A 14,267-nucleotide genomic window follows, 5' to 3' on the forward strand; every position below is an offset into this window, starting at 1 on the left:
GTCTCTCATCCACACTGCTGGGTCACACTCAGGAGCCAATCATACAGAAGGGCATTCATGCAGTCAGTCAGCCAATCAGGCATACAGTGCATTCAGGCCTTCCTCCTTCCTCCCAGACACTCACAACAAGGAATGTGGATTGGGACAAGTACCCAGCCATTCAACACTACACACTGCATTCAGGCCAGTTTCGGGCAGGGCTGTCTCAGTCTTTGTCTCTCATACCAGAAACCAGACAGCCACAACAAGTGCATATTGGTCACACACTCCATTCACCCAGGTCCCACCCACAGGGCGTACCCACAACATACAGTCACTGGGAAGGCTCCAGCCAGTCTGGACTGGACTTCACAACAACACCATATATGGAACTTCCACCCAACAGCCAGTCAGGGGGAAGAGACAGAGTCAGGGCTTCCCAGGACTTTGGGAAAACAAGGTAACAGGCAATAGAAAGCAAGAGGCCACAGGGGCCATCTTGTTTTCCATCAGGAATCAACTGATTCCAATGGCAGGGCCTGGGTATCCTAAAATGGAGGATACTCAGAGCACCTGTCAATTCAGCATGGAGCTGTCACCAGCCCATACCTGGCTCTGCGGGCCACCCATAGGTGCCCAAAAACATACATTAGGGGCACAGGGTTGTACCCCCACCCATGGGTGCCGTAAGGGTATCCCATGGGTCTGTACACCAAACCAAAAACAGGAAGAGCTGCACAGCCAGGAGTCCCACATGGACTCCTGGGCAGAATACAATACAGAACACAATGAAAAAGGACTACAGGACAAGGACAGGGAGGCCCTGTCCCTCCAATGCATTTCCAGCATCACACCTCCCTACCTCTGAAGTTCAGAATTCTGGCTATAAACAGTCTGGGATAAGACCCTGGTGGGGGTTTCGTCTGGAGGGATCAATGGGTTCTTTCAACTGCAAAAGCTTGTGATAGTTTCCGAGGGCCAATTTCCTGAAGAATCAGGTTTTCAATGTAGGTAGTCGGCCTGCCCCTTCCGCACCCTCCAGGAGTCCCAGCACGCAAATGTTGTTTCTGCGGGATCTACCCTCTGCGTCATCGGTCCTTAGTTCCAGTGTGGCGTTTGGTGCTTCCAGCGCCTTCATCCATGACACAAGTTCCTCAGTGGTGGTGGTTTGTTTATTTATTTATATTGCACGGCTGACCCAGGGGTATCAGGGTGCAAAGAAAATAGGAAGTCTTACAGCTTAGGTTACATTGGTAGGTAAAATACAAATCAAGAAAATGCAGGTGAGTCATGTACAAGTGGTGGAGGATGCAAGATACAGATAATCAATATAGGACTATATAGACAGGCATAATTAGCAGAGCATTCTGTCGTCTATTTACAATACAGTGGTATTTGGTATAAGGGCATTACTGGTCATTGGGCCTCATTACGAGGTAGGCGGTAAGGGAAAAACAATGCCGGTAAAGGATTACCGGCATCGCATACCGCTCCGGGCTATTCCGACACAAGAACCCGGTATTAGAGGCACAGCTAATAATGGTGCCTCTAATAGCGGCAGAGGCGCGAGCACGCGGGCCTTCAGACCGGCAATAACGGTATGCCGCTAATGGGAGAACATCACAAGTCAGGCGGACATGCAAATACCGGCATCATGAAGGTGCTAATAGGGGATGCCGGCAATACCAGCATTGCAAACCACCCGTAAACTGCTTTGTGCAGTGTTCCCAACTGCCACAGGTGTACACAATCAGCACAGGTGGAGGCAATGGAGTCTGGGCCAGCACAAAAGGAGCACACCACACCCCTTCCGACACCAAAATGATTCCACTACTAGTAGCAATACTAGGGGCTGGAGGACATGCTTGCATTGCAGCAACAGCAACAACAACAGTAGGCACCACAGAGGAGACACAGGAGGAGGAGGAGGGTGAGACAGGATCAGCATGCCCCACCATTGCAGCCAGTCGTACCACACCGGCAGCCCCCAATCCCTCGCATCAGAGCCAGTTCATTCAACCTAACCCCTGAGCAGATCCACACTCTGTACCGTCTGGACCGGGACACCATCACCACCATCGTGGACATGATACACGACGACATTGCCAGCTTCATTGACGTCTGTACCGCCTTCCCCCCTCTACTGAAGGTGGTATCTGTGCTCCACTTTCTGGCCACAGGCACCTACCAGCACACAGTGGGGCAGATGCATGGCATATCATAACCACTATTTTCACGCACGCTGAACCAAGTGCTCGATGCCATCCTGAAGCACACAAGCGACCACATATCCCGACCACGGACTGCCCAGGAGATCTCCAACACCAAAACTGCCTTCTATGCGCTGGCAGGCATTCCAAATTGCATCAGTGCCCTCAACTGCACCCATGTGGAATTGGTGGTGCCACATGCCATGGAGGTAGTGTACCGCAAGCGTAAGCTATACCACTCCATCAATGTGCAAATGGTATGTGACTCAACCAAGATCATCACACATTGTTGTGCCCGATTTCCCGGATCAACCCATGATTCAATGGGGGGTGGGGGAAGAGAGATGCATACTTCACCTGGGTGATTTTTGGGTTGGGGGAGATGCATACTTCACCTGGGTGGTATTAGTTGGGCGACTGGACAATGGCCATACTGTAATACACTGTGCCCCAAAGCATCCCAGACTGAACTTGACACCTGAAACCAATATGCAAGACGTAAACTGCACAACAATGACAACATGCCAGTACTGCAACCATACCATATCCATCAACAAGCACACTGCACATCATCGGACCGTACCCTCTGCAACACAATGTAGCAACATGCTGTCAGTATGCCCAATGCAAATGACCGCTGAACAGCATTACACCGGACATGCATCCATGAGTGCGCATAAAGGAATCATACAAAGGCAATACACAGATTGTCACTAGCACACCACCACAGAAGTGCAGCATGCCAGCATGAGAACATCAAGTGTGGAATGGCAGATCATTAAGAGTCTGGCAACGGTGACAGGATCAATGCATACGATTAACTACACATCACATAGGTCATGGCAACAACTGCCGTAGGCAACCACAGTGCATGAACACTAGCAGGGAATAGGACACCCTGCATCAACTAGATGATGCAACTCACACCTGTGGACCATGTGACTTCACACATTGGGGTTACTTTGAACATCTCCATTCTTGCAGGGATATGTGGATGTGAGCAACAAATAACTGCAGGCTTGTGAGTGATACGTACAGGTTCCATTTCATGAAATCACTTACACATACCCAATGTTGCACCCATGCAGGTGATGCTGGCTATCCCTTGAAGAGGTGGCTCCTTACCCCTGTCCGGAACCCGCAGAACAGGCACGAAGAGGACTACAATCGTGCACATAACCGTACCTGTGTGGTGATCGAGCAGACCTTTGGACTGTTGAAGGCACGGCTTTGCTGCCTCAGCAGGTCGGGTGGGGCACTCCTGTACGGGCATGAGAAGGTGGCCAAGATCATCATGGCATGTGTCATGCTGCACAAGATGTGCATCCGACGGAACGTGCCTCTGCCCCGTGACATTGAACTGCCAGGTGAGGCTGAGGAGGAGGAAGAAGATGGGGTTGCACGTCAGGCAGGTGGCGATGCACAGGAGGGACGTGCTGTGCGCCAGAATGTGATAGACGAATACTTCTAATACACATGGATGCAGAGGGTGTCATGGAGGTGGGACTCAGGGCACTGGCTGTGGAGTCGACATGGACACTGTGCACTGTTCAACAATAAAGCACACATACACAATAACCAATGTCCAGTCATGTGATTTTGCTTGACACAACGGGTGTATTAACCATAGTGTATAGAAAGTGCAGAAACCCTCCACCCCACACACCCTCTCCCCCACCCCCAAATCCCCCAAACACCCTCTCCCCCCACAACTTCCCTACACATGGTGTGCACTTCAGTGCAGCATTAGTCTGCAAGAGTTCCCATTATCAGGCTGCCCCTACTTCCCATGTCCTCTACCAGCATCGGGTGGCTGCATGTCTGACCGCCGCAAGGTCCGCGCGGACCTATGCAGGGGGCTGGTCTGCGTGGAGCTGGCAGAGGAGGAGGTGCCTGGTTGCTCCTGTCCCTGTGCGGGACGCTGGGTCTCGATGGCATCCGCGATGCGGCTGAGGACCTGCCTCACAGCAGCCAACTGCTGGTGTGACAGCTGCGGGCTGAGTGTGCCATGTCTTCCGGGTGTTTGACAGTGTCCCTCTTCATCCGACAGGGGTGCCGTGGTAGCTGCTTCTCCAACAGGACTGTTGGCAGCGGACAGTGAGCCATCTGCCACTGGCTCCTGTGCGGTGGTAGCAGCTGGTGTGGGTGCTAGCGTGGTGTCAGTGCCCCTTTTTCGCCTCGGTGCTGTTGCATCCTGAGCTGCTTTGGGCTTCTGTGGCAGTGCAGGTTTTCCTGTGCCCCTTGATGTGGTAGGCCTGTTGCCTCCTTCCGTACCCCTGGCCTTCTTCATGGGTGTTGTGGCCTGTGCTGCGGATTCCTGGTCCTCGCTGTCAGATTGTGAGCCTGTGGGGTACCAGTAGAGGGACAGCATCAGTGATGGTTCTACGTGCATCATGCCTATATTGGTATTGCTGCAGTTCTCTACATTTGAGGCTATTTGGACTTGGAGTTGTGACATACAGGTTGCTTACCATATGGGTGGGTCATGCAGACATACGTCTGGTTGACACATGTATGAGGTGCTGCATGCATGTGGATGTGATGGTGCTGTGGACAGCCTATAGGCAGGGATGTGTACATGAGTGTGTGATGGCCCATGCATTGGCTCATTTCACTGTCACATTTGGGGGACATCATCATGCTTTGCATTACAGTAGTTTGTGTGGACAGTCACCTCCATCAGCCGATGACGGAGCTCCACGCTCCATTTCCCCCACTCCCTCAATTGTCTCCATGCCAATTGTGCTGGCACATGTCTCCTCCCAGTGTGTCATCTTGATCGGTGAGCCTCCTCTGCCACCTGTTCCCATGCCCTGGCTCCATTGGCTGCAAGAATACTCCTGACACGTAGGCGCAGGTCATTCCAGTGCTTGCGCACGTCCTTTACGGTGCGGGGGTGGTACTGACCGCACTGACTTTGCGTGCCACCTCCTCCCAGATCTCCTCCTTTCTCAGCTGGGCAGCTCGCCGCTTATCTGGCACAAACACGACCTCCACATTTTCAGCAAGGGTGTCCTCAAGCATGTTTAGCTCCTCCACCGAGAAACGGACCTTGCACTGGCGCGCAGCACCTTTCTTCAGGGCCTTGGGCATGGTGATGGAGTGGTAGGTGAAGTTGGGGCTGCTGTTGTGCAGATGCAGGTCCTGGGTGCTGAGGAATGGCAATGGATTGTGCTTTTCAAGATGGCCGCTGTGCTCTTTCCTGTTCCTGTGCGATGACGCTACTTCCGGTTATGCTTATTTACGGTGACCACTAATGCCGTATCCATTGATGCCGGTAGTGCTGTCTGCGCTTTACATGATGCCGCTAAAGGCCATTTTTAGGACTTTAATGGCATGGCGGTAATGTCATTACCGGCATGATGCAAAGCTTGTGCCCGCAAAACTCGTAATAGCCCTCTATTAGCGGGCACTTTACTACACGGACACAGTATTTGGTCAATGCCGGTAAGAACAGTTACTTACCTCCAAACTTGTAATGAGGCCCATTGTCTTTTAACCAGATGATGGCATTCTGTCTAAAGTTCGTGTATGTTTTATCCGCTCGCAGGGATTAAGGCAGGAAATTCCAGAGCTGCACTGCCTTGACTGGAAAGCTGCAGCCCCCTACCTTGGAGAGTTTAAATCTTGGGATAGTGAGGCAGATGGTATTAGCTATTCTAGAAGGCCTGGTAGAAGATTTTCTGGTGAATCTCTCAGTGAGGTAACAAGGCGCAGTGTTGTTCAGACATTTGTAAGTCAGTGAGGCAGTTTTCCGCTGGATTTTGTCCAAGGTGGATAACCAGTTGTTTTGTCTCCTAATCTCAGATGTGCTCTCTCCTTGCTATTCCGAGGGCCGCTATGAGGGCATTGTTCGGAGGAGTTTGAATTCTCTTGATAATGTACTTATTGGTGTTTTCCTTCAGCAGCGATTCCGCTGTCGTGACACTTTCAGCCAGGCATTGTACGGCCTGTCTGACAAGTTGGATGTCTATTTTGACCTTGTCAATCCTGCTTTCCACTGAGGACCTCAGGGTAGCTCTCGCAGCAAGAACCTGATTCTCTTGCAGGTCCTTTTGGTGTAGGTTGAGCCTGTGTTTGTTCAGCGTCCATAGTTAAGGCAGGGTCGCAATGCTTGCGTTTGTATCCATTATTGTACCTTTGCCTTTATTCTTGGTGGGCGACATGGCAGAGGGCATGATTTGGGTGTGGGCCACAATACACACCACACCACCCTGTGGATCAAATAGGGAGCACCCCACTGAAGGGTTGAAAAGCACAAAGGAGCGTCATCGAGGTCTTGGTGGCCACCCCGGTGTAGCTCTGCTAATAGAGGGTGTGCCCACGAGGGTCAATCGTGCTTCATCAGCATGGCAGTCATTAGGGAGACAGCCCGATACCACATGTAAAGTCCCAGCAGGGCGCACCAACTCGATGAATGAGCCGTGGGATTTTATGACAGTACTCTGTCTATCTGGCTGTGTTCTGAGTGACTTTCCAGGCCCCTGGAAGGGACCGCCCCGCGGTCAGCTTGTTGTAGTGTGGGTGTCCCAGCATGCAGTGCCTTAAGGATCTCCGAACATGGCGGCGTGTTGTGGCGTAATTTAGTCTGGAGAGAGATGCTCCCTGTGTGAGTGAGTCGCCGGTGGCCAGGATGCAGTAGGCCCCCAGCAGGCACAGGGCACGCTGCACCAGGCGGCCAATCATTTCCAGAGTCCATCAGAGGCTGTAGGTGGCCCGCAAAAGTCTGCGGGAGGCCGCGTATCCAGAGCCTTCTATTGGTGCAGGGAAGGCTTTCTATATGGGTGAAGATCTCAATGTACGTATCTCGTCCAAACACGCTAATGTGATCTAACGCGCTGGCAGCAGCAGGGTTTCTGTCTCCCCTCAGATCTGCAGCGCACCCTGCTCAGAGCGAAAATCCCATTAAAGCCACCCTCCACCACTGCACCCCCAGGGCGGTCCAAACCAGCAGGAGTGAGACCCAGCCGCCCGGGTCATGCTGTCTTTCCCAAGGGGCCGGCTTTTCTCGTCGCTCACCTCTATCTTGGTCAGGCGGTAGTCTGCCCACGCACCAGCTGATCAAGTCTGGCGCGAGCCCGCCCGTGCACCTGCTTGCCCCAGCAACAAGTCACGAGCCGCCCAACCCCGGCTCGTATTTCCTGCAGGGAAGCTCAGGGGAGGTTCTGATGGACACTAATCAGGGCGACCGGGTCCGCGCTGCAGACCTGCCGACGAACTTCACAGAGCCAGTGCGGTCGCCATTTTGGGAGACTCCCAAGAGCCACTGTTCAACTCAGGTTTAGCAGCCCCATGGCTTAAATTTCCCTCAGGAGAAGCCGCATGTTCAGGCACCGGTATCCTTGACTAGGAGATGCCCGTGGAAGAGGGTAAGATCACTTCAGTCTCTGCAATCAGGATCTAAGTACATATCTCTGTGGGAGCTCCGAGCAGTCACGTCTTCACTGCATGAGCTCAGGCCACGCCCCTCTCGAGTGGTACACGTCTATATACGTAATGCCGTCTTTCTCCTCTACTTTCTCCCATCCTTTGGTCCATCCTTACAAAAAGAGACATGTACTCCATCATAGCTTCTGGCTGGACACCACTTGACTGACGGCATCCTTTAACTGAGCGTTTAACCCGCTGTAAAAAGGGTTAGTTGTACATCTTCGGCCCATAATATCTGTGCAGCAAGGTTCCGAAAACGGGTTATGTATGACAAGAAGTCACGATTTCCATGACCGATATCCACAAATTAATTTCTCACTGTTTGAGAGGGATACTGGCATTCAAACATATCTTGGAAAGCTTAGTAGAAGTAATGGAAATGTAACAAGATTGGTTCATTGCTATCCACAAAGGGGTAGCCCAGCCTAAGGCAGTCTTCAAGATTTAGCAAAATTAGTTACCTTAGCTTGCTCAGAGGCATACAGAGCTGGTCTGTTTAAATAATGTATCCTACATTGGGTACAAAAAGCGCAAAATTCTCTAGGATCTCCACAATATTTAGTAGGCATATATGGAGTAGGAATGTTGGGACCCAACCAAGTTGTTTGTAAAGTGGCTTATGTCAGCACAGGTCTACTGTCGTCTCTAACCCCTGATGCACTGGAAGGTCCTGTGGTTGCACCACCTACAAAGTCATGAATGACCTGCACCAGGGACCTTTAAGGATACTTGTAATTGGTTATTTATAATGCGCTTAATACCCAGAGGTTTCTAAGCGCGGACCCGGGGATCGAACCTGTGTTGCTCCGTGTCGTCTTGCTTCCAAGGCGAGCGTGATGCCACCAAGCTATCCTCCCAATACTTGTTCTATCGTTCCCTGGAGAACAGTCATGGTGTGGATTAATACAGCACTCTCCTGCCGAGAGGCTGTCACCTCCATTTGTAGTTATTTTTCATGCCACTGTTAATTCCTGGACCAAATCTTCCATGACACAGATAATTAAGGGTTTCGCAATCTGTCAGGCGGACGGGTGTCGAGGTCCTCTTAGGAGTCATGGAGTAGTGTCCACCTTTACCCCTGAGGAAGTAACCCCCTTCCTGATTCCAGTATAGACAGGGCAAAGATAATTCCCACTAGGCAGGGGCGACTTATTAATTGCACCCCATGATAACAGCTATTTCAGGCTACTGGCTCAGGAGCTGTGCTGGATGAGAAAGGATGAAATGTTAACCCATGAATGCACTTTACACTCAAGCTAATACAATGAGATACAAAAAGATTGTAGCCTACCAGTGCTCATTGTTAGCCTTGCTCAAACCACCTTGACACAGAGAGAAACACACATTTGGTTTTTAACCAATTTAACCACAGGTTCCCTTGTTAAGTGACATGGAACAACCTTTTCTTCTGGAGGTGAATTACCATAATGTCTTGATTGTCTCAGTGCTCCAGAATCTACAGAACCAACTTGGGAGTGCCTATACTCTTGGGTTAGTATTAGGCTTGGAGGTGAGAGTTTATGGGGACACGCGGTTTGTTCTGCCTTAGAACAACATGAAAATAATAAAAAAAGCAAACCCTTACTCGCCTTACTAAATACATAAATTAGTTGGACGGAGAAACACTGATGAATGGTCTTGGTCATAAGAGTAGATTACGAGAAGCAAAAGGCGCCTCTCGCTCATTACTTTATGGAAAATGCTGCCGGTTCACGTACTGAGGCGTCCGCCGGCCATCTTTTTTTGGAAAACTTGGCATGTGGCTTCAGTAAGGATTTATCCATTGGCCTACTTCATAGGGACTAGGACTTGGCTATAGCTGTGGCCATCTTTGAAGGGGCAGCCAGTGGGGAGGAATGCAATACATACAAGACATTTGATACCGACTTGTCCACGTAGGTTGCCAGAGCCTGCCCGGTAGAAGGGTTGCAGTTTTGTTCAAGTACCTAAGACAATAAAGTCGGCAAGGGTGCTGACCCTGACGGCACAAGGACAGACTAATAGAATGCTGGAGGATAAGGTACAGTGACTCTAGAAAGGAAGAAGAAATGTGAGCTGATGAACAGAGCTTCAAATCTCAAAGGCAAATCTTTAAGCTAGCCAGTCCGTGAAAGCAACAAATCAAAAGAAAATGGCAGGCCAATCCAAAAAACAAGAGCCAAGCCCAGTAATGTAGAATTCAGTAGTCAAGAATCCGTAAACCAGTTCACACTACTCTCCAGGAACACACCTAATGAGAAGCGGCGTGTGTTGCGCCATGCTTATTTTTATCACTGAGTTTGCCTTACATTAGTACTGTATGCAGCCAGCATTGAACGTTCCGGCATTGAACTTTTCCACGCTGCCATACAGACATCAGTGCCATTCCTGGGCTCCTAGGAAGTGGTGTCTTCCATTTGGTAACTGCATCACCACCTTCCTGCAATACTTCAATGAGTATAGAAGGGACTTTGGTACAGATGCCTGGGCTGTACCGAAGCACGGTGAAGCGTGCGCATCTTGTGGACTGTGACAATATCTATGCACAGGTCACTTATCTTCCTAGTTATTGATTTGCATTTAGTGGGGAGAGATGGACCCGCACATTTAAATGGATTACTTTAGCCTGGCCCATACATCTAGATGGTGCAAGGCAACCATGATGCAGCCTTTTACTTTGCATGTTTGCTAATTGATGAAAAATGATGAGATAAAATGAAAGATAAAGTTCACAAAATGTGTTAAGATTGAGTAGGACCAGCTTATTTACTTGGTTTGTCATGTTTCCACAGTTCTTTCCTGCTCTGTTTTTGTCAGTCTCAGTGTCAACTATGACCGAGAATGTATTGCGGTACACTTCAGTGATCGGAGTGGGCACTGCAGGAAGCTGACCCCAACCCACATCCAGCACTGTACGGAACTTCCATCTAGTACATGTACGTGCTGGGACAGTTGGCAAAGTTGTCATAACCTTGGCATCCTTTCACCTCCGCTCTCAGCAGGTTGTTTAGGATTTACTCCTTTATCAGTAACCAACCTTTCTGACTTTCTCAACTTTCCTCTGGACTGCAGTGTCATGGGGCGCATTCACATGATCATAGCCACTTTAAACATACCTGATCCACTGGCATTTTGGTGTTTGAAGAGGGCTCTTCAACATAGCTGCTATGAAGGATCAACTGCCCACACTTCCTCTCTTGTTCTGATGTAATTTCCTGTTCCCGAATTAAAAGCAGTTCACAAAACGAAGGTAGAAAATAGTTAAAAACAAAGGTTAGCCAATTGTTACAGATACGATAGCCGGAAGTAGTTAATTGTTGGGGAAATTGGAAACGTATTCTTTTTATAACCCCCATATTTTTTACATTGTTTACTTACATCACTTTTTGGCTTATCTTTCAGCTGAAGTTGAACTTGGAAAAAGATGTTCAAATGGAAAACACACAAAAAATCATCCAAGGGTGTCCTGTAAGTTTTTTCTTTGTTGTGCAACCATAACATCTATATTGTTATATTGTAGGCTAGAGGCTGAACAAGCCAGTGTATCCCTTCAAGTCTAAAGAGTATTGTAATTCTGAACGGAAGAAGCAAAGTTTGAAAATAAATATTGTATGAATGTGTTTTCGCCATCTACAGTACATAGTACCAATATACTGGTAACGTTAGACCCATAGTCACATTTCCCTGCTTCATGCATTGTCAAATATTCAAAGTACTACTAAAATTCACAATTTTTAAAATCCTTCAATTATTTTGAAGACCAGAAGCGTCTGATTACACTAGATTAGACTAGTAATCGGAAGGACTGTAATGGGAAGAACACAACACATTGCTGTATCTGTTTACATCATCAACGCCTTCCAATGGCAGTACAGAAATTGAAAATGGAATATCTTGCAGTAGTGGAGTGACAGGAACTAGACAGTACAGTGAAGTGAAGCAAATTAACAAGGGAATTGGAGACAATCCTGTTCTTGGCTGAAGGTGCTCAGATTTTCATGGTATTTAGGGGCACATTCCTCTTTGCATTCTGAAGTCTTTGTCTTTGTTTCGTGGCAGGAACCTCATTGTCCCAAAATTAGTCTTTCCATGAAGGCAGGTTTTTTGAGTGGCATGGTCTGCTTCTTGTAGAATCTAATGCCCATAATTAAGATATCAGTGCTGTCGGATCAGATCAGGTCTTGACAAACACTGTGTTCAGAATTAAACCACCAGTAAAGGCACACTGGGCAATATTTCATTTTGTTTTTAAGTGCTGTGTAGACGATAGTCAAGTCAACAAAAGTAATATCCCTTCTTTTTCTGTTTAAGTGAAATCCTGCTATGATAGGGGCTCACCTTTGCATTACAATGACGCAATAGATGGTATCCTCTTGATGGCCCTGATGGGGCGATAAAGGTAGGTCTCCTCACTCAGCCTTGTGTGGAGGCATTGGGGCAGCTTTTTTCTGTCAATCGGATGCCTTTCGTACTGATAGAGTAACAACCCCATTCTAAAATTCAAATAGAAAATGGGACACCTCATGGAGCCAAAACTCAAGACTGCACAAATGTATTCGTACTTGGATTCTGAAAAAGAGAAAGTACAGCATTGCCCCAAGAGATATTTCTGTAGGCTGGGCGTAGGTCAAGCTCCGGCCCAGCCCACGACTGTCCTGTTTTTCTCATCAAATGCCAATCATCTGTCCAAAGTGGCCACCTTTAAACCTTGTACTGAACCTCCCACTGGCAGCATGACATTCAAACAAGCATGTGACCCTAGTTCTGTTGGATTCCTTCCTCCAACGTATTCCTCATCTGTGATATCTATCTCCCAGCGTAGCAGCTCTTCAGAAACATTTCCGCCACCATGGGGCACAGCATGGCTACACATCGGCTACACCCCGACACCGCTATATGCCGCGAGCTAGACATGACATTGGGGGCAGTATAAATTGAAGCACCACGCCCCATGAAGGTACTACCTTTTTCCACGTGCACTGTTCACTTCAAGAACACGGCTTAGTTTGAAGTATTTGCTTTAGACATTTTTCATCATGCCATACCCAACCAAAGCCTCTAGATTAAAACCCTTGCATCGACTACGATTCACATGTCTGTCTCTGGCCCCACAGGATCTGGTTGTCCTGACTTGGAGAAGAACACAACACGTAAGACTGCGGATCGGGTCAGTCGATGCACCCCACAGTGCTTCGAGAGTGGGCAGTGAAAATCTTTACCCTTTTACACAAGGAAACAGGCGACAGACAGACCTGTTGAAGCTTGCTAGGTGCAGGGCACTGAACTGAAGACCATTTCCCAGTGCATAAGGATAAAAAGAAGCAGCACCGTGACAGCTAGGGGTCGCATACCAGTATGGATGCGTGAGGACATTGCTCCGTGTTCAGCCGTTGGGCCTTCTTGAGCTTGTCCTCCCCCTGGTGGAGAACATCCTGCCTAGTCAACTCGTAACCCCTTGGCACTGGTGGCGTGGAGATTTGTGACCTCCGTCATGTTGAGCTATAACCGGAGACCGAGAAGGGCAACCCTAGAGTGCAAGCCCAGAAGGCGGGAGAACCCCGGCCCCAGCGCCTGTGATCTGGGAAACTCACTCTGTGGCGAGGAACGAACACTGGTGACTGGGCACCCCTGCACCGGCCCGGAACAACAACTCAGCTGCCCCCCGTCCCCAGAGCAACTGAGGGAGTGAGAACCATAGCTTGGAGACCTGCCCCCTGAGGCCTGCAAACACTGTGCGGACTCCCGGCTGGGATGAGGCCGGGCAGCCCCAGGGAGCTCAAGGCGGGAACAAAGCAGCCCTTGGCCCGCATGGCTCGCCACAAGAGGAGTCACCACCTGGAGGAGCCGAGGCCCCACAGCAAGCAGCCTAGGAAGGTGAGGAGGTCAGTGGACGAGGGGTGGCGGGGACTCAGCACGCACCTGATCCCTGCATTGGAAGGACCGCCGCCTGGGTGTGGAGCTGGGGCGAGAGAGTGACAAGGATCTGTTATGCTGGGGGTCGGGGGGATACCGGAGGGAGACCCTCAGAACGGAGAGGACAACGTGTGAAGGGAGACCTGGGCCCTGAGGGTGAACCCGCACTTCGGTGTACACACGGCGTAACGCTACGCAGCAAATTCCCCCCAGGGCCCACCCCGGACCATACTCAGGCCTGCAGGCCCAGCCATCACATAGGTCTAAACTCCCGCCCAATCCAAGGAAGGCGGCGTACAAGAAGACCATTACACGCGGGACCGAGGGCACCCCATTTCGACATACATCTGAGTGCTCAACGGGGGTTTACATACCCCACATTGTTCTGAGGGTAGAAGCCATGAGAAGCCCATCACGAGAGCATCCTGGGGCCCTGGTGCGGCATGGTCGGAACCCACAGGAGTCACTGACCGGTAAAGTGGGGGTGGCCCAGCTGGGAGCAGGGGCACAGTGCCCCCACGAGTGGACGACCTGAGACACTTCCAACAGGATGCCCAGGGAAGGAGCCTCGGACACCGGTATATTGCAGACGAGCGAGAATAGAGGCCTCAGGAGACGAGGCGATTCACGGAAGAGTGTGGTGGGGAACTCGGGGGGCCATTTATCACAGTGGCCCCGCAACTCTGGACTTGAACTCAGCCCCCCGCCTCGTGAGTACCCCAGGAGCGCTTGGGTGCCTGGAGCTGCCCCAGAGGA

General features: G+C 50.1%; 1 protein-coding gene across 1 annotated transcript in view; it reads left to right on the forward strand.

The window, feature by feature from the left end:
• The window catches only part of ECT2L (epithelial cell transforming 2 like), a 2,055,529-nt gene that overhangs the window by 1,810,426 nt on the left and 230,836 nt on the right, over positions 1 to 14,267 (forward strand). The window contains exon 20 of the mRNA XM_069608104.1: positions 11,001 to 11,066. Within this exon, the coding sequence (XP_069464205.1) occupies positions 11,001 to 11,066 (66 nt within the window). The remainder of the gene's footprint in view (positions 1 to 11,000; positions 11,067 to 14,267) is intronic.

This window comes from Ambystoma mexicanum, chromosome 4q, assembly GCF_040938575.1.
Source record: "Ambystoma mexicanum isolate Mex_15411 chromosome 4q, UKY_AmexF1_1, whole genome shotgun sequence".
NCBI classification, from domain to species: Eukaryota; Metazoa; Chordata; class Amphibia; order Caudata; family Ambystomatidae; genus Ambystoma; species Ambystoma mexicanum.